We start from the raw sequence: 24,581 nt of genomic DNA, 5'->3' as shown, positions 1-24,581 counted from the left end.
AACACAATGCTGTTGCAGTGGAGTGATGCACATGTGCAATGATTTCCATCGAGTCATAGCTTTTGCCCTGGTTCCATTCTGTGTAGTTTGCCTTTGACAACTTGGGTACATATGGGAGAGGGATATTATGAATTTGTATAGGAAATTTAATTATTTTTCAAAATTTATCTCTAATCTTAGTTGTATCTTATGTTTGGAGGATGTCAACTGTTGACTCTCCAGACTTAATTGAGAGAAAATTTAAATCTTAATAATGCTTGAGATAAGAGATGAAAGCTATGATGTTCATCATAACAGTTACCTGTTTTCATCCACCTGTATGAATGAAGGACAAGTAGTTTTAGAGACAAGGGGAGCATTTCGTACGTAGTGTTAAGAGATCAGTAACTTTTGAATCACTTGAATCTGTGGAGATTAGCTTCCATTGGAGATCCATAAGGTCATGGAAGAGAAACCCTTTATTTTTATTTATTTATTAATTTTTTTAAGCAGTTCGTTACTTGGCCTGCCACAGAAGGATGTTTGTTCCCCTTTCTTTGGGGTTGTAGTCATGGATAGTTTGCTGGGAGGATTTCCCAGGGGTCTTGGCTGTCTTCTTTCCTGATAAGGAAATTGTGGAGTCTGCTGCTGATCATTTCTCGTAGCTGGGGACTGTTATCATCTGGGCATATTTAAGAAAAGTGATACATAATTAATCTCAGCATCAAAAATGTAAAAATGTGATTATATTTATGTAATGAAACTGCTCAGCACAGAACAAGGTAGTGCAAAACTTGAAGAGCTGTGATAAAAAGTACAATGATAAGTACTTAATCAAGGCAGAAAAAGAAAATAAACTGATTAACTGAGATTAAGTAGGCAAGTATAGTGACTGTACAACTGTATTATCTGGATAATTAAGAACACTTGCTATTATCCTTAGCTGATACATACTGGTTTAAATATCTGAAATAGCAAGGATTGTAGTTGGCAAAAAAACAAAGTTACCAATTAGTAACCTAGAGCCAAGTGTTCTGAACACTAACCAAAGTTTGCAAATGACAAAAAACCCAGCACTATGGAAAAAAATTTAACATTAAACTGAAATGAGAGAAAAACAGAAGATCCCATCTAATAACAAATTTAAGCTGGTAATTACATTCCTGTGGTGCTGATAACTGATCTGTAAATTGTTACAACTGGTACGAGTTCTGTCACATGCATTAGAAATTAGAGTGAAATGTTTAAAGATGAATCTAGGTGGACAGCTAGACCTGATGGAAGTCACTGCACATGCACCCTACTTAGTGGAATGGTACTGAGGTGGTTCTTCCTTTGGAGATGTTATATATCTGGGACATTTCATGACAAATGAAATGGGTTCTATGAGTTATGGGTTTATACTAAAACTAATTTAGTTCTAATAGCTTGATATTTTTCTCTTTCAGTTTATATGACAGCAACAGTTGCCTTTCTACTTAGTTCTCAACGATTGATAAAGGTTTATTTTGTTATTGTAAGCTTTGCTGTAATAGTGATTGGATACCAGGCAAATGTGGCCACTATCAGGTACCTGACGTCTGGTCCAGAATCTGGTTTTCCTTCTCTAATGCTCAACATTTTGTCTCTCAATACCACAGCTCTTTTTGATAGTGGGGGTACCATAATCACTCTTGGGGCAAATTACATCTTTCAGGGGTCTTTAGGTTATCTCTTCACTTTGGTTTATTCAGGGCCCAATTACCCTCTATTGCAGAAACTTCTCATAGTATCTTTTATACTTCCATCTGCCCTTTCATTTTTTTGCGTTCCAAATTGGATCTTGGTCAGCATCCCTTTACTCTCTGCTTTGCTTCCTTTGGCTGTGTTGAAGTACACAGTCTTTTCTAATTTGCTGAAGTGTATCCATGTTGTTTTAGAGGGTTACCATTATGCTCGAAGAGTAATGAGAGACTTTGGACTCCATTCACTCTTGGAATCTGAATGGGTTAGATTAAACATCCCAAATGTTTTGAGAACGTTTTGGATGCTTCGGATGGCAATGCATTTAGCAACCCTTCTTGGAGAATTCATGTATGTAAGAGGAGAATACCAGTCATTGTTTTCATTGACAATGGCAGACTTCTATGTCATTTTCAAGGCTATAATGACACAAGGATGTGAGACAGCAGTAGCCCTTTTAGGGATGACAAGTATTGTCTCTTACATCTGTCACTATGTGGGTGTCGTGTTTCAGATGATTCTCCTGACAGTGGAAGATGATGAGAGGAGCATGGGGACTGTGTGTGCGATTTTGTTCTTCATCCTGGCTGAGCAGAGTGGGCTCACGGTTATGGGTGGAGAGAAGAGATTTGTTCGCCTTTGCAGGAACTTTTGTCTTCTCTTCACTGCTATGTTACACTTCATACATAACATGGTTAATCCTGTTCTAATGTCACTTAGTGCAAGCCGCAATCCAGCTCTTTATCGTCACATAAGAGCTCTTGTTGTGTGCTCTATTTTGGTGTTTTTACCAGTGATGCTTTTGTTTGTTCTTTGGTCACTGTATCCGTTATCTACGTGGCTACTGGCTGTATCTGCATTTTCAGTACAAGTTGTAGTAAAGACTTTGGTCTCTCTTCTTATATATGGATTATTCCTTGTTGATGCCTATTGTAGCACATTTTGGGAAAGGTTGGATGATTATGTTTATTATATCAGAGCTTTTGGAAATAGTGTAGAGTTCATTTTTGGTATTCTCTTATTTTTCAATGGTGCATGGATTTACATCTTTGAGTCAGGGGGCTCAATAAGAGCATTCATGATGTGTATCCATGCATATTTCAACATCTGGTGTGAAGCAAGGAATGGTTGGACTGTCTTCATGAAACGCAGAACAGCAGTGAATAAAATCAACTCCTTACCAGAGGCAACCCAAGAGCAACTCGTGAAACATGATGACGTGTGTGCAATATGTTTCCAAGGATTGCATAGTGCAAAGATTACAAAATGTAATCATTACTTTCATAGCGTCTGTTTGCGAAAGTGGCTGTACATCCAAGACTCTTGTCCACTTTGTCATGAAACGCTATACAACACAGACACATCGCGTACAGACAATGCCAATGCCAGCAGGAGAGAGAATGAGGGAGGGGAACAGAATCATGCGAATGCAGGAGATGAGGCAAATGCAGATGTGCCAGTCTGGGATGGACAAGACATTGATGTTATCTTAGGTGAAAATATGAATGGTAGCAACAGAGAGCTAGTTCGAGATAATGAGGTTGGAGAAGCCTTAATTGTTCAGGCTCCGGACAGACCTCATGAGGACATCCCTCCAGCTGCAGAGCCATCTGTTGGAGATGACGGAGAAATAGATCAACACTTGCCGCAGAGGGTTGTCGAGGAGAACCCACAACTCGAAAATAACCAAAGATTTATTTTGAGGTCGAGGCGACCCCCTATAATTGACCAAGATATAGGTCAATAATACTGTATTATTGTACGTTAAAAAATTTTAAATGTGATTTTTAGATTTATTTTAGGATATTTATGTTTTAAAATGGGTATCTGGTTGCCTGAGTTGCAAATGAAATGTATATAAGTATATTAAAGCATTTTGGAAATATTTTGTATAGCTTATTATGATAGCAGATAAGGAAAGCTGTGTAATCCCAGTGTTGAAAGTAGACATTTCTTCTATTTGAATTGGCATTTTGATATTCTGTGTTGTACTGTACTTGATGCACTTGCTGTAAATAGCACATATGCAGCAAATTACAGTATCAACATGCATTGAGTATTCTTTTGATTTAAGGACACTGAAACTTCAAATACATAGAACAGAGAAAAACACAAGAGGTATGATAATTATATTTATGAGACCGATTGCATGAACATTAAATTTTTACATACTGAGTCAATACAGTATCATTGTAATTTATACATAACACCAGAATGAGAATAGGCAGCATAATTGTAAGTGCAGCGCAAAATGATTGTTTACAAATAACTGGCAGCAATTCACTACCTAGTTTTCATATGTATAGCATTAGACTTGGTTTAGTGTCTTCTGGTCTGGTTTTTTATTCTTTTTCTTTTGTTTTACTTTGAATAAGATGAAAGGTAAATGAATGATTAATTCTTATGCCTAAACCTTCACTTCCTTGCAGATACTACTAGCCAAATTTATCAACCTTTTACTGTTCTTAGCTTTTAGTTATGAGCAATAAATTATTTATGTATTTTATCAAGGAGAAATTTAAAAAATTATTCTGTGATATTTTCGTTGAAAAAGGGAAGAAGTCGTGAATTGGTTTCTGTTCCTGCAGGAATACAAACCATTGTCTTTTATGTAGGAGCATCTCTTAGTGCATGCTCACTTGAATGTACTCATTTATAAAAGACTGGTTTTTATTCCTAGGTAAAATACAAATTGTTATTCAGAACTTTTTTTATTTGTTCCAGGTGAATGCAAATCATTACTCTTTATTTAGGAAATATCTTTCAGCATGAGCTCAGGCTTCAAAATGTTTTATGTCTGTGTAATGTAGTACTTCTAGACAGTTTTACCGTGTAGACTGCAGTGTACTATATATATACTTTTGTAACTGTAAGAACATCTGTCTAAAAGAAAGACTTATTCATTTTTTTTATATCAGTCATGATTACATTATTTAAGTCATCTTTAAGATATATCTTATTTAAAATTCCTTATACTGGACCCCCTTGAGTTGGTTACAGTGAAATTATGAAGCATTATAAGATCATTATATACAGTATGTTCACACAGATGTCAGCATTGGTATTTTTTTTTATTTTGAATATTATAGTGAATATTTCACATATTACTGAGGCCATCAAAGCATACTCTGTGTTCTTGGGGGCAGTAGCATTTTTTATATACAGTAATGTACCTATATACTATATGTACACAATTTTTTAGTAACACGGACTATTTTTTATTAAGATTTTGTCCCTGTGTGAATAAATTCTGCTTTCTTTCCTTATTGTAAAATTAGAGTTTGTATTTCTCTGCTATAAAATTATTTCACTGTTGGATTTGAGCTGTAGAAAGAGAATGGTGCAAGGATGATTTAAATTATTTTCCTTTTTCATTAGTATGTCATTCCATTTTGACCCCTTTCCTAGTCATTTGTTTACTATTGATTCAAGAAATGTTTTAAGGTCTGCTATTATTGTTATTATTACAGACAGGTACAGAGTTTAGGTTCTATAGAAAATAATTTTTTGATAACATTGATTTTGTTTTATATTCTGTGATTTAATTTTTATTGATGGAATATATTTTTTTTTCAATACCTGGATGAATGTAATGAGTTTGTCAGAGATTTTGAAAATGAGTGTACTGCAACTGAAGCAGTGTGTACGTAGGTTGTAGGCAGTGAACCAAATGAAAAATATATTGGAAAGTAAACCAGAGAGATATTTTTATTTAATGTAGTAATTTAAGCTCTGATATGCAAGCAGTGGTTACATTGAAGTATTTGAACATTAAGAGTACTGTCGCACTGCAAGCAGTGAAAAAGCATCTACAGTGGTCCTCCCGTATGCGCGTGGGATGCGTACCAGACCCTCCCCCACGAATAGATGGAACCCCTGTAAAAACGCTGAAAATAGCCTATTTTGTTAGTTAGAACTCAAGAAAAACCCACAAAAAATTTGTATGTCTGGTTTTTTAATAGTTTTATCACAAACAGTGCATTTTATAATGAAATTGATTAAAAAAACAGGAATTTGTGGATATTTCTCATGTAAAAATACTCATATAAAAATACAGCAAATAGGCGGATTTCCCGCAAATAATGGGTAGATATGGTCCAGAGATAAATCAGTGAATGCGCGAGTCTGCGAATCTGGAGAACTTGACTACGTGACCCCCACTGTATAGTCAAACCAAAATGACTGTGAACATGTAGTATGTTTTAGACATTGCCACTTATACCAGATTTTATTTGTAAATACCTTGGCCTAAGTTGGGATATCATGCAGAAGTGGCAGACATGTTGCCACATCTTCCTTATACCGGGTCAGAAATGGTAAACAGCTTGACACTACTGGTCTGTGCATCTAATTGTGAAGATGTAAAATGAATAAAAGAACTGAAATTTAATGACAAGTATAGGATGATTTACAGTAAGAAAATTACAGTTAATGAAAAGAATTTAGATTGTACAATGAACTGCTTTGATCAAAGGGTAGGAAAAGATGATTTAGTTTCTAATCATCTATATGAATTATGTAGGTAAACCTCCAAAATATAGCCAAGACTTGCTAATAAAATTGATTGATACAATTAGATTATAAATAAAATAGTGTTATAAATTTCTCAGCCGATGATTGATTGTAAATTAAGTCGGCCTTGTCCTGGAACAGTCTTTCTTCTGGACAACCTGTGGGTGGGATAAGTAGGATTTTATGACCAGCTTAAAGAACCTAGAATTGAGAGGTGCAGATTAACCGTAGTCGGGTTATAAGTCAGGAATAAGTTTGGCAACATAGTTAATGACAGCTGCAGAAGACACATGACACATTAATTGAAGCTGATCATTGTTGTAGACTTTTCATCATCAAATTTGTTAGCTGTTTTTTTTTAAGTACTTCCATCAAATTAGATGACATATATACAAGAGAAAAGTGGAACTGAATGAATTTTATAATTGTATAAACAATCTCGAATACACGATAACAAATCTTATGAATATTTAAGAATGAGTCAAAGATCACTCGGTTTATTTCGCAGCAGACTTGAAGAGAGGCTGAATAAACCTGTAACAAACTAATAGGACCCATTACTCCTGAAGGTGAGAGATGCATATTTCTGGTGATAGAAGTTCACTCTCGACGTAGTTCAGAAGTCACGTAAAGCCGCTGGTCCCGTTGCTGAATAACCGCTGGTTCCATGCAACGTCTAAACACCATACAAACAAACAAACAAACAAACATTACTCCTGAAGGAATACACTTGGAGCACCACAGTTTTTTCAGACATAGTGCATCATGTGCAGCAAGGATTAGCAAGGCGAAAAATTACCCTGGTCTGCTAGTGTGGCCATCTAGTAAGAATTGTTACATTTCATTATTAGCAGCGAGTGGTGCCACTTGCAGTGTGGCCGTACCCTAAATGTTCTGGTAAATTATTTAAAAATAAGTTCTTTGGACAATTTCAAATGCATTAGTACTAATGCATTCTCTAGATTATGTAGTACATGAGTGTTTCCAGTGAACCAACACAGCTACTTAAGAAACAAACGGCAAAACAAGGGACATGTTGGAAATCATACATCAAATAATTCATTCACATGTAGTGAATTATGTCAAAGCATGAGAGCTCTTAATGATAAAAATGATACCTCTTCTCTATGATACAAAGTTTATCTCTTGTATTCAAGCCAGCATTTTGTAAAACTGTGTAGATTTTTTATGTTTTACTTGTATGAAAAATATGTTGTGTACATTATGTACATGGCAATCTTCCTATATGTGAGGGATACTGTATTTTGATATATTGCAATTTGTGGGGGTTCTTTCAAACAGTTTTAAAGTTCATTGTACTCCAAGATGCACAAGGCAAATCAGTCCAGGTAAATTGATGTGTCAAACCACCTTTTATTCTTATGTTATCTTGGTAATTTTTTGTATGTAAGCAAATGCAGTAAGAGTACTACTTCTCTTGCTAGAAAATACTGTTGATTTCACAAGTATGTATATACTGTTAGGTGAGATTTAAAGGTTAACCTGTTAAAACATACAATGTTTCTAAGTACAAACCATCATTTTACATAATCCTTAATAGTTGTCAATGGTTTCTGTCAGGTCAGTCATCATATACTGATGATTTACACAGAGACTGTTGCCTCAAATTTGTAAACTTCCTTCTCTTTGTTTCTGTTGTTTTGATGTTGTTGTTTTTATTATTTTTGTTTTGTCTTCATGCATTCCACTGAGATTTTCCAAGTTTTCATCTTGTCTTTGTAATATGTTTGGCACTTTTTGTAAAACAATAATGAGTTTTATTGGTTATGTCTCAGCTTATGGGAACTATCCAGCTGTCATGTCTAGATGATTAAGGTCGCATGGTCAGAAAAGAGACTGTTCTTTCTTAGCATGTTCTTTCTTAGCAACCTAAAACCATCAGGGTATGATACTGTAATACATGAACTTGGTGATTGGGTTGATGATGATGCTGATATATTTGCAGTTGAGTTAGGCCTTTAATTGTTGATGTGTTTGAAAATTAATATTGGTTACCTCAGCAGTCAAGAGAATTCACAACACCCCCCCCCCCCCCCCCTCCCAGTAAGTAGATAGTGTACATAAGTAAATCAAACAGGGTGACCAGCATATGTGGAAGCTGTGCTGTTTCTCTTATTTTTGTTTCTTTTATCATTTACAAGGTTCTGTTGGGAATTGGTTTTATGTCTTCATATTATTGAGTACATTTTTCTGCTTTTGTGGACCTCAATCTTATGCTTATGTTCTTATGAAGCTTTTCAGCAGCATTAGCAGTGGGTATTAGCTCATCTCTTGATTTTAATGTTTATCTAGTGTTGCTCTGATTCTAATATGTGAGTACAATATTAAGACTTAGGACATGTTAGAATTTTCTTGTTTAGCCCTTTTCTCTGTGTGTTCATCAGAGATTTTTTCAGTTGTTAATCTCGTCTTGCTCTTTCTTCCCATTGTTAATGTTCAGTGCTCATATGTATATAAATGTTTTTCTCAAAGGTATAATGGAGCTGGAGGCAATATTTGTTTACAGTGATTCTTTTAATTACAATTAGTGTATAGTATTTATATTTGCATATTTCATCTTCTTGTATCTGCTAACTAATTGTTTATGCCTTTGATGTTTATAAGGATTTAGCTATATTGTCTTTATTATTGACCAATCTATGGGAAGCCTAAGTAATACCCTCTGATACAACACCCTTTTTTTGTTTATTATTCTTTCAGCTAACTCTAGAATTGCTCAGTAGTCTGTTAGCATGGCTCTCCCAGAGATTTGAGCAATTTTATTATTTTTTAAGCTATCTTTCTTCTTTCCATATGGGAATTTTGTTCAGGGAAGATGGTGGTCTGTTATGATATATGAGGACCATGAATTAGGGCTAAAGTAAAAGGTGGTTTTGTAGTAAAAAAATCTATTTTGTGTATAGAAAAATTTTTACATTTCTATACTGTTTTCCTTAAGTTGCATGTAACAGAATCTTTTTAGGGTGCTTCTTTGATGCATGGCTAGGCGCTTCTTGTATGCATTTCTTTCCTTAAAACAACCTTTTTATCTCTAGGGAGACCACACAGTAGGTTGCTTTGGTGTCCTTTGTAACAGTATTGGTCTGCAGCAGACAATGAGATGCCACTGGAATCACCAGTAACTTATAAGTGTTGGATTTTTGTAGCCATCAAAAACTGGGCAGATGCTTTTTGGATATACTTATTGCCTCAGAGAAGCTTGTATCCTTAGGTGGAGCACACAGATTTTTATGCTTTTATTTGCCACTGTGTAGGTATGCAGCAGTCAGTGAGATGCCATCAGAATCAATTGTACCTGGGGATTGAGGGAGAGATTTTGTACCTGGAAGAATCTGATATATCTTGTGATTCAGAGATTATGTTAGACTTTTTTTCACACAGTTAACTATTGTTCACAAAAGCATTAGTGGCCGGGGAGCCAACTAATACTTTTCTTGAAGGGCCCAAAGCTTCATTCTATGAAAATCAAGGCTGATCTCTGAATTGCAAGACAAGTTGAATGGTAATGTGGGGATGTTATGAAAATCAAGTTTATGACTTTCTTGAAGTTCCTGTGCAGAAGCACAAGAGAATTAAGTGTTGCCTTGCTTTATCCTTCTTGGCAGTAGAATGTATACTGAATGAAATGTAGCTAACTGGGTGAATGTTTTAGTACAGGTCATCTATCAGAATCATACCTTTCCTTAGGTATGTGTCACAGGCTGAAGGATGCAAGTTTGTTGTTTTATACAGTTATCTTATCCTAATTTTATGATGTGTTGCATTTCAGCTGGTGTAGATTGTTGACTATCTCTTTTCATTGAATGTGATTGTTGTGTGGCATGTTTTTTCATGTTTAGCAGCAAAATAAAACTTTGAGCCAAAGACATGGTTATTTCTTAGGTATAATGGAATAATGAACATAACATATTGGAATAATAAACATAACAAAATAATGGTATGGCATATTTCTTTTTGTAATGAATGCCACATGGAAGTGCTAGTTCATTGCTCTATCTTCAGATTTATTAAATCCTTTTGACCCATGGATATTTGAGCGCCTCAGTGGCGTGGACAGTATGGTGTTGCCGTGCCACCTCGGTGGCCACGAGTCCGATTCTCAGGCATTCCATTAAGGTGTGAGAGATGTGTATTTCTGGTGATAGTTCACTCTCGACGTGGTTCGGTTGCTGAATAATGCTGATTCCTTGATGTAAAAACATCATACAACCAAACAAACCCATGGATATTTGATAAATACCTCATTTTTAACTATGAAGCATGTTTAGTGTGCCTAAACATGCAATTCTTAGACATATCTCCCATGTGTAAATTTTCCTAGAATCTTCAGCGTTTTCATTTTATCCCATTAGTAAACTTTAAAGAAGGGATTTATTAGATTTAGCCATTATAGTTTTTACAAGTGGACAGACCTTTTTTGCAACCCATAAGGTAAGATTTTTCATTGGTTGGCTAGTGCTGCTTCATATTCTATTGAAACTGACAATTATCCTGAAAATTAATTTGAAGCTTTTCAAGAATATGTCTTCCACCTGTTGAATGAGTTTCAGATGACCACAAACGACAGGTCTTCCGCATGAATGTTATGGGAATTGAGGACCTAATTACACCTTTCCAGTAAAACTTAAAAACGAAGTTATTATTAAAAAATAAAGTAAATGTATAGTACACGATAATAATCAATAAGTGTCTGATTTTGCATCTCAATATGAGATACTATCTGCTCTGTGCTTTGTCAGTGTAGGCAGAATGAAAGGTTCATTGCTTTGTCTTTTACTTGTTCATTCCCTCCAGGTTGTCCAACTTAAATTATGCTCCAGTATTCACTCTTATTCAAGAGTAAATCATTCAAGCCAATTGTGCTACAATTAAGATTTGACTTGGTCTGGTTATTATATGATGTTGGTAAATACATGAAGAAATTTTTTTCATTTAAATGGATGATACATTCTAAGTTTATGATATATTAAGTTACTGTGTTACTCGTGGGGTGAGTAACCTGAATCAGATATATGCCAAGATAAAACTATATATTTTAAATATATTCAGTTTTGAAATTTGTCAAACAGTAGTAGTAAAATCATCTCCACAATACTATTTGGCAGTCCGCAATTATCGGCGGTCTTGGTTAATGGCAATCCAGTTAAGTGCCATATAATCAGCTATTTATGGTGCCATAACGGGCCGAGTTTTGGTTATTGGTGCCAATAAGAGTTACCTAACAGAGGCACCATCAACTTGTTATCAGCGCCATAAATTGCCAAGTTTTGGTTAATGGGAGTTTTCGCTTATCAGCACCCCGCCGATAACCAGGGACTGCCTCATTACCCAGCTGCCAGTGATCTGTAGAAATCTTTCACAAACAAACGTGATGCATAGTGTACAAAGCTTCTTGTTGCTAGATAGGGAGAGTTGTTCTGCAGTGAAACTGATGGAGACTGATTTTCTTTGGTATGCAAGTTCTGTAAAGCACACTGGCAATAACACTGTATATTGTAAGCTGTTAATTTCTTATTTTTACAATTTTGTTGAGGGTGGAGATTTTATCTGGCAGTTATTTCCCATAAACCAAGATTAGTTTGGAATACTTAGTGAAGCGTAAAGGTAGTTCATGGCAATGAATGACTAGGATTGAGTGAAATGTACAAATTAGGAAAGTACATTTTTGTATTTAGATGTGGGAATAAGGTACAAGTTTTTCTCCATAGATATTAACAGGTGGGAAAAACTGATAATTTATACAACCCTATAATTTATTCATCTTTTTCTTGATTACTCTATAAATGTCCTTTAGACAGTTATTGGAAGTGGCCTTTGGATAAAGTTGTCTCAAGAAATTAGTTGACACAAGATTGACTATTTATTCCAATTTTGTTGCGAGCTTATCAGTTCAGGTCTCATCATTTTGCGTTAAATCACCAGTCCAAATACAGTATTGATTCACAAAAGTATGACTTTTCCATTAATTTTACTTTATATTCAGAACATTGTAAATTGTTCCTTCATGAAAGGAAATATATGTAAAGGCTTATTCCTGGTAGGTACTTAAAAGTCAGCAATGGAAAAGTTATTTAGTTTCTATTTTACATTGTTGATTTAATTCAGCATTTCACTTAGTGGAAATGAACACTTGATATTTAGCATAATTTTACTACACCATATACAACATATGTGGAAGTGCAGTGGTATATTTATATATGAAAGAGTAAATTTAATTAACAAATATATAACTGTATGCTGAAACCAAGCTCTAAGAAAAAAAAAAAGGAAAAAACCACAAAGTTCCTTTTTGTTGACATTGTTAAAATGCACAAGCAGTAGACCACTTGAGTATTAGAGCTATTTGTAAAAACATTTTGTAGGTGTATCATAATTTGTATTACCTATTTTTGTGTAGTTTTTTTAGTTATGTTCTCCCATTTCACATTTTGCACTGGGAAAACCGGTAGAAGCAAAATTATATTTGATACAGTTTGAACCCTTTGCACATATCGCAAAGATGTGCAGTTAAAGCTGAGAACTTGGTTTAGCTGACGGGCAAAATACTAGAACTGTATGTAGTATGTTAAGAATGTTTGGATTCTTCATAGTAAGTAAATTGTACAAGTAGAACTTCTAGGGTTGTCTTGAGTGTCCTTATTTGAGTTTTAGCTCAAGAAAGTGTACTTACTGAATGCATTATTCTAATTCCATGATCTGATTAATCATTACAGATTCTTACTTAGCAATGTTGATGTGATGATTTGGATTAGAGCCATTTAGAATTTAAGTACTAACAGGTAGTAAATCTATGCCTCTTGTGCTGCCAGATGATGTCCTGTACACAGATTTTGAAGCCATAGATCATTTTGGGGAATTTGTTCCTGCATAACTTTAGAGAATTAGGCATAAATGTACTGAAGAACCCATAGTTCTTTAGCATATGTGGTACGAGGTAGATTTTATTGCTTATTCACCAGCTTGTGGGTGGATTATTTTAGGAAAAGTACTATGTACTGATAAGTATACTGTATTAAACAGGAGTTATGTACATTTTTTATGTAGTTTGAATGATTATTACTTTTGTATGTGACTTGAAAAGCTTATTTAATGCCCTTTCAGAGTGATATCTGTTTTTGTTTGCAGCAGCGTGACTCACAGTACTATCAGGAGTTAAAGTTTTTTGAGTGAATAGCACAGCTATGAAATATGCTTGAAATCTTATTATAGTGTACTTGTTACTTGAAAGATATTATGGTGTTGGAATTTTTCAGTGTTTTGTCAAGGTTACCTGGACAGTAACCTTTAGCAAGTGAATTTTGTGCATCTATACATATATATACTTTATACAGTAAGAGTTGTCTACATTTCACACAGTTAATGTGCACATTTAACAACTTTATAAAAACTGAATGTTGTCAATTGTTTCAAATTTTCTATACATATATGGTTCAACAGATGAATTACACATATATACTTGGTTTAAGCTTTCAGTGCTTTTGAAAATTATCACAATTGTCATTAGTACTTCACTGCTGCAAGTGAAAAAAAAAAAGAGGAATAATTAAAAGTAGTACAGTGGTACCTCGAGATACGAAATTAATCCGTTCCGAGGCGGCCTTCGTATCATGAGCTTTTCGTATCTTGGACCGCATTTTACATGTAAAATGGCTAATCCGTTCCAAGCCCTCCAAAAACACCCCAGTAAATTTCATAATAAAGCTAAATTGACCTATAAACAATGAAATACTACAACAATTTGGACCATTCAACACCTAACTTAGGGGGTCCTCGAGTTACGACGACGAACCGTTCTTAAGATGCATCGTGACACGATTTTCAGCGTAAGTCGGAACATTAAAAAATACCACATGATTTAATGTAAATACGTATCAATAACAAAGAGAGAACAATTCCTTACCTTTATTAATTTGGTTGGCTTGCACACTGGAGAGGAAGCTGTGGTGCTGGAGAGACGGGGGGAGGTTAGTGAAGAGAAGCAGAACTTCCAGAAGATGCTGGAGATGATGGGGCAGGCGAGTCTTGAGGTGAGGCAGAACCTACAGAAGGTGCTGGAGATGCTGGGGCAGGTGAGTCTTGAGGTGAGGCAGAACCTACAGAAGGTGCTGGAGATGCTGGGGCAGGTGTGTCTGGAGGTGAGGCAGAACATTCAGAAGGTGCTGGAGATTGTGGGGCAGGTGAGTCTGGGTTAGCAGAACATTCAGAAGGTGCTGGAGATTGTGGGGCAGGTGATTCTGGATTAGCAGAGGCAGCTGAGGTAGAGGGTACAGGATCTCTTGCAGGCCTCTCTACCTTCTTAAAATACTGCTCCAGGTTAGTCTGAACAGAGAGCAACCTCTTCTCATCCAAGATCTCCTTGTAACACTGCATCAAATCCATGATGCCTCTGGAAACCCTAGTGAACCTGTCCAAGTTGGGATCCTGAGCCTCAAAAGTTGCCAACGCTTGCTGCAGCTCTGCAAAACCTCTTGCCAAGTCCTGCCTTGTGAAAGCCTTAGGCTCTGGGGTGGGTGCTTCTTCTTCCTCTATCATCTGTTTCTCCAGTTGTATCAGGTCCTCAGCAGATAACTACTCGCCATGAGACTCCAGCAGCTCTGTAACATCATCAACCTCCATCTCCAAATCGATTTCCTTACTCAGGGCAACAACGTTCTTTACAACTTGCTGAACTGTGTCCTCAAACCCATGGAAATCATTCACAAATTGAGGACAAATTTTTTTCCAGACACCATTCATGTTTGTTTGCTTAACCTCCACCCAGGAATCAGCAATGTTCTTTACAGCATCAAGGATGTTGTAGGATTTCCAAAAGTCCTTCAGAGTCAAGTCCTTCAGAGTCAAGTCCTTCTTGGTTTCAGTTGCCTGTAAAGCCATAGCAATTGTCCTTCGTAGGTAGTAGGCCTTGAACGAAGCAATCACTCCTTGGTCCATAGGCTGTAAAAAGGCCGTGGTATTAGGTGGAAGGTAAACCACCTTGACATTAGGGTTAAAGTCTCCCAGCTGGGCAGGGTGTCCAGGGGCATTGTCCAGCACTAGCAACACCGTAAAGGGGATACCCTTGGAGGCGCAATACCGCTCCACACTTGGCACAAAATGGTTTACGAACCAGTCCTCAAACACTGCAAGTGTCACCCATGCCTTCTTGTTGGACTTCCAAATTACTGGTAGTTGACCCTTCCAAATGCCCTTGGATTTTCAGCCTGATACACCAACAAGTGCTTCAGTTTGAAGTCGCCAGCAGCATTACCCCCAAGAAGTAAAGTTAGCCTCTCCTTGCTGGCTTTATGACCGGGTGCTGACTTCTCCTTGGCGATGTAAGTGCGGTTAGGCATATGCTTCCAAAACAAACCTGTCTCATCCACGTTAAACACTTGCTGAGCAGAATAACCCCCTCTTTAATTATCTCGGACAACGCTTTAGGAAATTCACTCGCTGCTGTCTCATCCCCACTAGCAGCTTCACTTGCACTTTAAGGTTATGGTAATTGGCCCGAGCCTTAAATCGCATAAACCAACCCCTACTAGCCACAAACTCTTCACTTTCACTTCCCTCCCCCTTTTCTTTTTTCAACGCTTCAAACAATCTTTTCGCCTTCTCCTGAATCACCATAAGGTTGACTGGGATACGCCGTTGATTTTGGTCTTCCAACCAAAGCACCAATAACCTTTCCATTTCAATTATTAGACCACTATGCTGCTTGGTTATCACTGTCGCTTTCATAGGAGCAGATCCTTTCACATGTTCAACGATGCGCTCTTTATCTTTGAAAATGGTAGCAACAGTCGAACGACTAAGGCCAAGCGAGCGGCCAATGTTTGTTGGCGTTTCTCCCTTCTCAGATCGCTTTATAATGTCCACTTTAATTTCCATGGTGATGGCCTTTCTTTTCTTCGATGCACTACCATCAGAAGAGTCTGCCTTGCGCTTGGGAGCCATAACAAAGGGCAAAAAGTTACAAAAACGATACAACACAAGGGAGAGAGAGAGGCAGAGTAAACAACCAAAATGGGTTATGGGCGAGGAATGAGCTTAGCGAAGCGACGCCGTCCTCTCCCCCACAAAGCATATTCTTCCGCCGTGCTCCCGAAACTAGTTCGCGTTTGTTTACGTCGCTTACGACACTAAACCGTGTAAGACGGAACGACGCATAATATTATTTTTTATATTTTTATGGGGGCGCGTTCGTAACCACGAAACAGCGTAAGTCGAGACCGGCGTAACCCGAGGACTTACTGTACTGCTAATTACCTGTAAATAAACTGTATTAGTGTATATGGTATACAAGAAATACTGTACGTATGTAGTAAAATGTGGAAGCTTACCTTTCGAGTGAGGCTATCTCCGAAAGTGGCGACAGAGGAGGAGGACAATCGGCAGATACGTACGTACGTACACTTAACTTTACGAAACACATAAAAAAATGTAAGGAAAACATACATAAACTAAAATTTACGAAACACATTAACAAAACTGTAACACTTAACTTTACAAAAAACTAAAATTAAAAAAATAATTTTTGTCTTTTTTATTTAAAATTTTTTTTTTTTTTTACTTTTTTATACTTTACGTAGGGTTTTTTTTTTATACAAAATTTCAACTTCCATCACCACTTTCAACTTTGTTTTTTAGTATCACTTGGTTCTTCCTTTTTGCTTACTCCTGCTAATACTGAAGGCCTCTTTAAAAAATAACTATCCAAGGAAGATTGCTTCTGCATACTTTTCACAATGTTCCTGAAACGACTCAGGCAAATGTCATCGAACTGCGCAAGCATACGACCTGTGTGAGCCTTTTCGGGGTGTCTTTTTTTCTACTAATGATTCCACTTTATGAAAAGCTGCTAGAACATCCTTAATTTCTGCCGCTGTCATAGGGTTGTCCTCCTCCTCCTCGCCGCTGCTAGAGAACTCCTCTTGAACGACGTTATGTTGCATGGCCTCCAACTCCTTCAGGTCATCCGTCGTAAGCTCCTCTTTGTGCTCCTCGAGAAGGTCGTTGATGTCGTCCTTGTCGACGACCAGCCCTGTGGACTTGCAGAGTGCAATGATCTCGTCAAGATCTGGTTGCAAAACAGTTTCAGGATCGTCAACTGTTTCTGAATCTGCAGCACCAGCTTCGCCCACGTCGAATCCCTCGAAGTCTCGGGCGGATACGGCATCAGGCCAGTTTCCTCCACGAGGAATTCAAGGTTTGCCTCGAAAAATCCTGCCAAGCTTGGTCGATGAGTCGGATGCATATGACGATGTCGAAATGCTCCTTCCAGAATTCACGCAAGGTGAAGTTTGTGGTATCGGTGATGTCGAAACATCTCTTGAAAAGATCTTTCGTATACAGCTTCTTAAAGTTCGATATTGCTTGCTGGTCCATGGGCTGGAGGAGAGGGGTGGTGTTAGGCAGAAGATAAAGAACCTTGATGAAGGAATACTCCGCTAGGGTATCTTCCTCGAGGCCAGCAGGGTGGGGAGGGGCATTGTCCAACACCAGCAGACATTTCAGAGGGAGGCGCTTCTCTTCCAAGAATTTCTTCACTGTCGGGCCAAAACACAGATTTACCCACTCGGTGAACAAAAGCCTCGTTACCCAGGCTTTCGCATTAGTCCTCCACATCACTGGAAGCTTCTCCTTAAGCACTTTGTGGGCCTTGAAGGCTCGAGGAGTCTCGGAATGATAGACCAGTAGGGGCTTCACCTTGCAATCCCCACTGGCGTTTGAACAAAGTGCGAGCATAAGCCTGTCTTTCATAGGCTTATGCCCGGGTAGCTGCTTCTCTTCCTCCGTGATGTACGTCAGACGAGGAATTTTTTTCCAAAAAAGGCCAGTCTCATCACAGTTGAAGACTTGCTGAGAACTGTAACCTTCCTTGGTCATCATCTCGTCGAACGTCTTTATCCACCGAATGGATACCAGTCCGTTTACGGAATTTCTCGAACCACCCATGCGAAGCCTTGAACTCTGGGGTTGGCGTTGATGTCCCTTCTCCTCCGTCGTCTTCGGTCTGGGCAATCAAATCGCCAAAAATAGCGCTGGCCTTGTGGCAGATTGCCGTCTCCGTTATCGTATCGCCAGCAATTTCTTTGTCTTTTATCCAGACAAGAAGCAGCTGTTCCATCTCGTCGTGCACGTGGGTCCTCTTGCTTGACAAAATAGTGACGACCTTGGAAGGTGTAGCTGCTTTGATGACATCCTTCTGCTTAAGGATGGTGCCTACTGTCGACGGATTTCGGCCATATTCCTTGGCGATCACACTCAATCGCATACCAGCTTCATACTTCTTGATAATCTCCGTCTTTGTCTCCAAAGAGAGCATTCTCTTCTTTCCATGAATTTCAACTTTCTTGGGACCCATGACTACGTATAAGTAGAATAAAGTTCTCACACAACACGATAAAGTACGTATACCAACGAAATCACTAATGAATTTACGTTAATAAACGAAATCGTTAGAATGAACGAATACCGCGTGCGTACGATAATGATGTTGGTACCGATTGGCCGAGGATGCTGACCAATAGGAGAGAAGGATCTCATGGCAGTGACTAGCACCAGGAACCAATGGGAGAGCAGGAGGATGGTGGCAAGTCTACTCAGTTGGCGGCTCGCGAGTTTCAAAATTGTTATCGGTGGTCCGGGTGAATCTCGGACTTTCCAGCAACAACCTTTCGTATCTTGAAAAATTTTTGTATGTAGAGCCGTAAAATTTTTCGTGTTAGCTTTTGTATCTCGAGTTTTTCGTAAGTTGAGCCTTTCGTATCTCGAGGTACCACTGTATATGTAGTGAAATGTCTGCAAGGATTGCTTTTCACATCAAAGCTTCAGAGCTTTGTACTCCATTTTTAGTGTTGAAGAAAAAATATAAATTAAAGGAAATGTTCATTTTGAGTGAAACAGATAATTGTGCAGGGTCTGCACACTTAACCCCTTGAGATTCTAATGATGTCATTTGGTTTCAATTGTATAAATTCTTGGGTAACTTCAGCTTGTCATTTTGAATTTTTTTTTTAACTTATTACAATTAAGTGCAAATATTTAGTTTCAGTGACACCACAGCCAGAATTATAGCATGAAAATTGCATTTACTTAGATGGTCATTGTTTGATCTGCCACAGAATCTCAGTGGGTTAATTGCAAATTCAAAATGTCTTTGTACTAGAATTTTTAAAGGGAAATTACAAGAAAAGCATACTCCAATTTTCATATTCAGCAACTTGCAAGCATCATGATTTTCAATTACCAAGTCCTACTATTGTCACAGCATTGGAAATTTTGAAAATTTGAAATGTATCCTGTAGAAGGCTGTGAGGCCTTGTCTTGTGAACTTTGTTTTCCAGGCAGTGATATGTTGAATTGATGACTCTTGTCTATATTTTACTATTCTTTACAATAAGATTTTCTTTATTAGCATCCATTTGGTATTTCATGGAAAATTCAGTGTTAGTCAGTCCTTTCATTAGCAGCTTCATTTGTTGGCATTTCTTATAAATTTTAATAGAGTATTAAATTTCGTTCAGATTGGGCAATTACATTCATGTGGTGTATTGTTATATTTTCTTCATAATAGAAATAATTTTTTGCACAACATTTTTTGCCAGAACATGTAAGACATGCAGAGTAATTATTTATGCTTGTGTATGGTAATTCTTAGATTAAAGGACATTAATGGTTTGGAAAAACTGACCCTTGTCAATCCTTATCAAAATAAGAAAATTCATTGTGTATCATCAAAATAGAAAATTCATTGTACTTCATCAAAATAGAAAATTCATTGTACATCACAAGTTTACACTATGATTAGACTTATTGAATATTTTACTTCATGTCTTTTGCGAAGCCCTGAAATATGTTTATTTTTTGCAGCTATTTCATAATTTTCTAGACTTACCATAAGGGCCAAGATTATCCAGTTTTTAAGAATTCTGGCATTAGTTTGATAGTGAAATCATGAATAATTATGATGGTCACTGAATATTAATCTCGCTAACTGAACTAAGTCAGTTGTGCTGTGCTGGCTCTAGTAATGTGCTAGTATTGCATCAGAAGTAAAATAACCAAAATTAACCGTAAACTTTTATAATAATCTCAGAGTTTATTCTTATGTAATTGGCTTATCAGTTGGCACTGTTTTTGGATATAAAATTCTGCAACAAAGTTTTTGGCATTTCTTTTTGTATCTACAGTTCTGTTGTTGAGAGGTGAAGAGGAAAGATTGTATATTAAGGTAAAAATTGTAACATAGAGAGTGTATAGTTTCAAATATATGCTACTTATTTAGGTGTCTACTCCCACTAGCTTTGTAAGTTGTTACTTTGTACTGTACAAGTACTGTATAACCTAATTATTCCACTTTCATATACAGTTTGTTAACTTGTATATTTGTAAATGGAACATGGGTGTTCAGCTAGATCATTTCTTTCTTTGATAAAAGGTGCTATTATGTTTTTATGTGAGGAAACTCAAGAAAAAGTTTTAGGAATTACTTTATGCAATTATTTGTCTTTGCAATTTATAATTCCACATGGATGTCAAAAAAATTCTCTCCTTGAATTCTGCCCTTTGGACTTGAGTATGTTTGACAAAATTTGTAGCTTGCATCTTCAAGGTTTTGGATGAATGCCCAGCAACTGTGATTTTGATGTGGGAGAGGTATATTTTACAAAGATTTTCATGTAGAAATGATTTTTAATAAAGAATTCATATCACATCTCTTTTAAATAATAACTGTCTTTGTACATTGAACAAGCAGTACATTCACATTGTATGGTGCTTCTTACCTATTATTGGTTAACAAGGGATATACAAGAATGAAACAAGCTTATGCCATTCTCCAAGTTATAATTAAAAATAGTTTAACCCTTCTGTGAGCCACTGCAAGACTCCTCTGTTCATAAATAATAATGAAAATTTGAGAAACCAATAGCTGAAGAGGTTGGGCATTAGGTGGAAGGTAGGAATGGCTGTTTCATATTTTTTTAACTCAAGATTCTATGAAGTCGTCTACTGTCTTTGGCAAATTTGCTGTATCTTGCTTGGATCTTCACCTTTCACTTGAGGACAGGCCCTTTGGGTTAGCTGGTCTGTTCCAACTACTGTAATGTACAATAATGTAATCAAGGGTGGTTTGGGATTCAAGCAATATAGGGTGATGATGTCAACTAGTTTACATGATACCAATACTCAAGTTATAAGTGGGCTTGAAAAATATTTTTATTATCTGTAATTGGAGTTTTATGATGGCTATTATAAAGTAGTTACACTTGACACTGAATCATTTTGAAATTTAGAGTGAGTATGCCTTGAAGGACTTTATTTTTAAATGAATGGAAAACTATAGTTAGGCAGCAATAAAAGAGACTAAAGGGAATATGAAAAAATAATGACACTTAGACAGAAAAGGGATGACACAAGGAGCCTTTTAAAATTATCAGTATTATGCCCTGTTCAGCACTTTGTAGGCAGTAATGCCTCTGTTGGTCCAATAACAGCAGCATTTGTTTACTCCATGTCAAGTAAAATAAAATATAAAAATCAAAATCTCTGACTACTTGCAAACTGCTATTTTTACAAAAATAATGATTTCCTCAGCTAAGGCACTGCATTGCATTGAAAACATTTAATAACACACTTTTGAAATGTTCATTTAATTTGAAGTGCTCTTAAATATCAATGTCGTAAACCGCCAACACCCTACTTTAGTGTTACGGGGTTCAACCAAATTAACTCAAGTTTTCCTTGGCATTTGCTAAGTGTCTTTTCCGAAGGTTTCTGATGCTATTCAGACATTCTTCCTCTTGTTTCTGAAGTTCCTTCCTACCAATTAAGTACACTGGAAGAAAAAACAGAATGACTAGTTAATTGAAACAGCCCTTGAAATTATATGCCCAGGCACAGAAAATTCATACTCTTTGTTGAATAATTTATTTGAAAAAAAAAAAAAAAAAAAGTGTGTGAAATGAGTGTAAATCGAGCCTATTTCACAATCACAGGAGAATATTGCAATCAAGTTAACAAGTAAATATGCCACATAGATGATCCATTTTTAAAAGAGAATATGGACTAAAGAAAGTTGAGAAAATAATTAAATTTAGCTTTTGAAAAGGTTAATAGTATACATGACCGAAGAACATAAGTCACTTTTAGCAAAATATTTGTATCATACTCAACCTTTTTTCCTACATAAAATACAACCTGAAGGTCTCATTGGTCTGCACTCCACTTTACTTTTGGCTGCCCTCATGTGAAGACATCTGTGTGTGTCCTTGTCCTACTGCTGTATAGCTGTAGGACCGCTCCCCTGTTATCCTAGTAGATTCGGGCCCTCATGGGCGGCTTCAATTCCATACAAACAAAAAAAAAAAAATCTGTGCCTTTTAGCAGAGGATGAAGGGATGGGTCTCTGGCGAGAGACCTGCCTCTCTCATCTTCCTATGTTTGGGGAAGAGAGGAGAGAGGTAGCTCGGGAACTACACGATAGGAATCTCTATTCAGGGATACTTGCGAAATATTCAGCAGGTGTTCATGTAGTCAACGAGGTATCTCTTCAATCAGAGCCTCTTCAGCAGGTAGCAGGCTTCTCGTCCTTCTTCACCGTGAGAAACTTCCCTGTGACTTGGTTGTTGAAGGTGGTATAACTTCCCTTGGTCAAGTTGTTCAACTGAAGGAAATAGACTTCTCGTACCCGTAGGGGATCTAAATACTTATAAGAAATTTCAATCAGTCTTGTCCAACTGGGGAACTCGGCCCTTTGAGTGGTTTGCGATTCTCATCTTTAGGAGCATTGGTCATACATCATACAAGCTGTTGAGAGGGCTGTCCGACAGATTTCTGACAACTTTTTTTTTTTTTTTGTGCTTATCCTAGCCTCAGCAATGACAGTAAGTGAGCTTCATGGCCTTAGATACTAAACATTCAACAGGAACTGATCTGTTATGCTCGAGTCAGTCACAAAATTCGTAACAGGCCGAGTCCGTCACAGAATTTGTAACTAAAACTCAGAATCAATAGGTCTCTGATGCCAGATTTGAGTCAGTTTTAATCCCCTACAGAAGGACTTTAAAGATATGATCGGAATGAGACGCTACTTTGTCTGATTAGTGCGCTGCAGTGCGGCGATGAACTCTGCTCGACATGACGTCAGAAGTGGAGAAACAGCGGATAAGGTTCTGACTTTACCCAATTTCTGTCACATTGAGCAAAGTTCGTCAGGCAGAGCTCGACTGTGTGGACCGGGCTTAAGAGAACTCAATATCTCAGGCCCAAGTGTTGATGCCTCTTTATTAGTTGGTACAGACTTGGTCAGGAAGGTAAACGGGAGTTCAGTCCAGGTGAGAGACCACGAAGTTAAGAGGGATCGCCTTGTCTCTCGCACCAGGCCACATTTACCTCATTATCTTCAGGACTTGCCATAAGTTTTTGGACACGCTTTTCCTTGGACCTTGTGGTGGCTGCCCAACAAGTTATGTGGTTCATCCAACTCCCTTAGGGGATACGTGCATTTCGTCTAAGGTGTTTGGTAAGTGGGAAAGAAGCTGTGAGAGTGACTTCTCTCCTCCCTTCTCTCTTTTACCCGTCTGTCTGTCCTTTATCTTGATTAGTTTGGTTGCACCACCACCACGCCCCCTCCCACAACAAGGGAAGAGAGGGATGGACAATAAAACTTACCTGTTGGTCTTAGCAAGTTTTATTATCTGCAACACTCCTGGATTCTTCCAAGCCTTTTTTCAAAGTAATGATGCAACTCATAACTTTAATGTGCAAATGTTTAGAAATTGCAATATTCCATATGTCCAACAAGCTAGAAGTGTGGAATTCCTTCCTCAGCTCTTCCATACCAGGAAGGTATTCCTGGGTGGGTGGATTTATTCAGATTCCACCCTCCAATGTTTAGGGAACCGTCCGCTATGGCGGATGACATGTCAACTTGAAAAAATAAAAAATAGTTATTACTTGTATCTATGCAGAAACATGCCGTGCATGCTTTCCAGAAGTTTCAGCCAATTATTTTTACAAATAATGAAGATATAGCGGTTTTTAAATGATGACGTCATCGTAACTGCGTCGTCTGTATGACTGAGTTTGACAGGATCATTTTTGCATGTTTATTTTTGCATATATACAACAATTTTTTCAGATTTTTTTTTGAAATTCTCATACATCTGGTAGCAATGAAAGGTAGTGTTAGGGGCGAGCTGCTCAGAGCGGTTATTTAACGGCGAGATTCAAGAGAATGACTCGGTTACTCCACAGACGTCAAAGGAGTTGCATGTGCTTACGCACTTGCGTTTAGTTACTAGCTATTTAAGTTGTTTTTATAACTTTTTAGTGAACTTATAGCAATGCTGAAGTTACCCAAG

General features: G+C 37.3%; 2 protein-coding genes across 10 annotated transcripts in view; one reads left to right on the top strand and one right to left on the bottom strand.

Moving 5' to 3' along the window:
* Positions 1–20,930, top strand: part of LOC135201599 (protein TRC8 homolog) — a 69,529-nt gene extending 48,599 nt beyond the window's left edge. For both annotated transcript variants that reach the window (XM_064230637.1, XM_064230638.1), the window contains exon 3: positions 1,428–20,930. In XM_064230637.1, coding sequence (XP_064086707.1) covers positions 1,428–3,448 — 2,021 coding nt within the window. In that variant the 3' untranslated portion in view covers positions 3,449–20,930. The remainder of the gene's footprint in view (positions 1–1,427) is intronic.
* Positions 20,931–21,043: 113 nt separating this feature from the next.
* Positions 21,044–24,581, bottom strand: part of LOC135201600 (TBC1 domain family member 31-like) — a 92,441-nt gene continuing 88,903 nt past the window's right edge. For all 8 annotated transcript variants that reach the window (XM_064230643.1, XM_064230640.1, XM_064230646.1 and 5 more), the window contains one exon: positions 21,044–22,054. In XM_064230643.1, coding sequence (XP_064086713.1) covers positions 21,945–22,054 — 110 coding nt within the window. In that variant the 3' untranslated portion in view covers positions 21,044–21,944. The remainder of the gene's footprint in view (positions 22,055–24,581) is intronic.

Source organism: Macrobrachium nipponense, chromosome 28 (assembly GCF_015104395.2).
Source record: "Macrobrachium nipponense isolate FS-2020 chromosome 28, ASM1510439v2, whole genome shotgun sequence".
Lineage (NCBI taxonomy): Eukaryota > Metazoa > Arthropoda > Malacostraca > Decapoda > Palaemonidae > Macrobrachium > Macrobrachium nipponense.
Note: the sequence above shows the minus strand (reverse complement) of the source record. Positions and strands in the feature narration are given on the sequence as shown.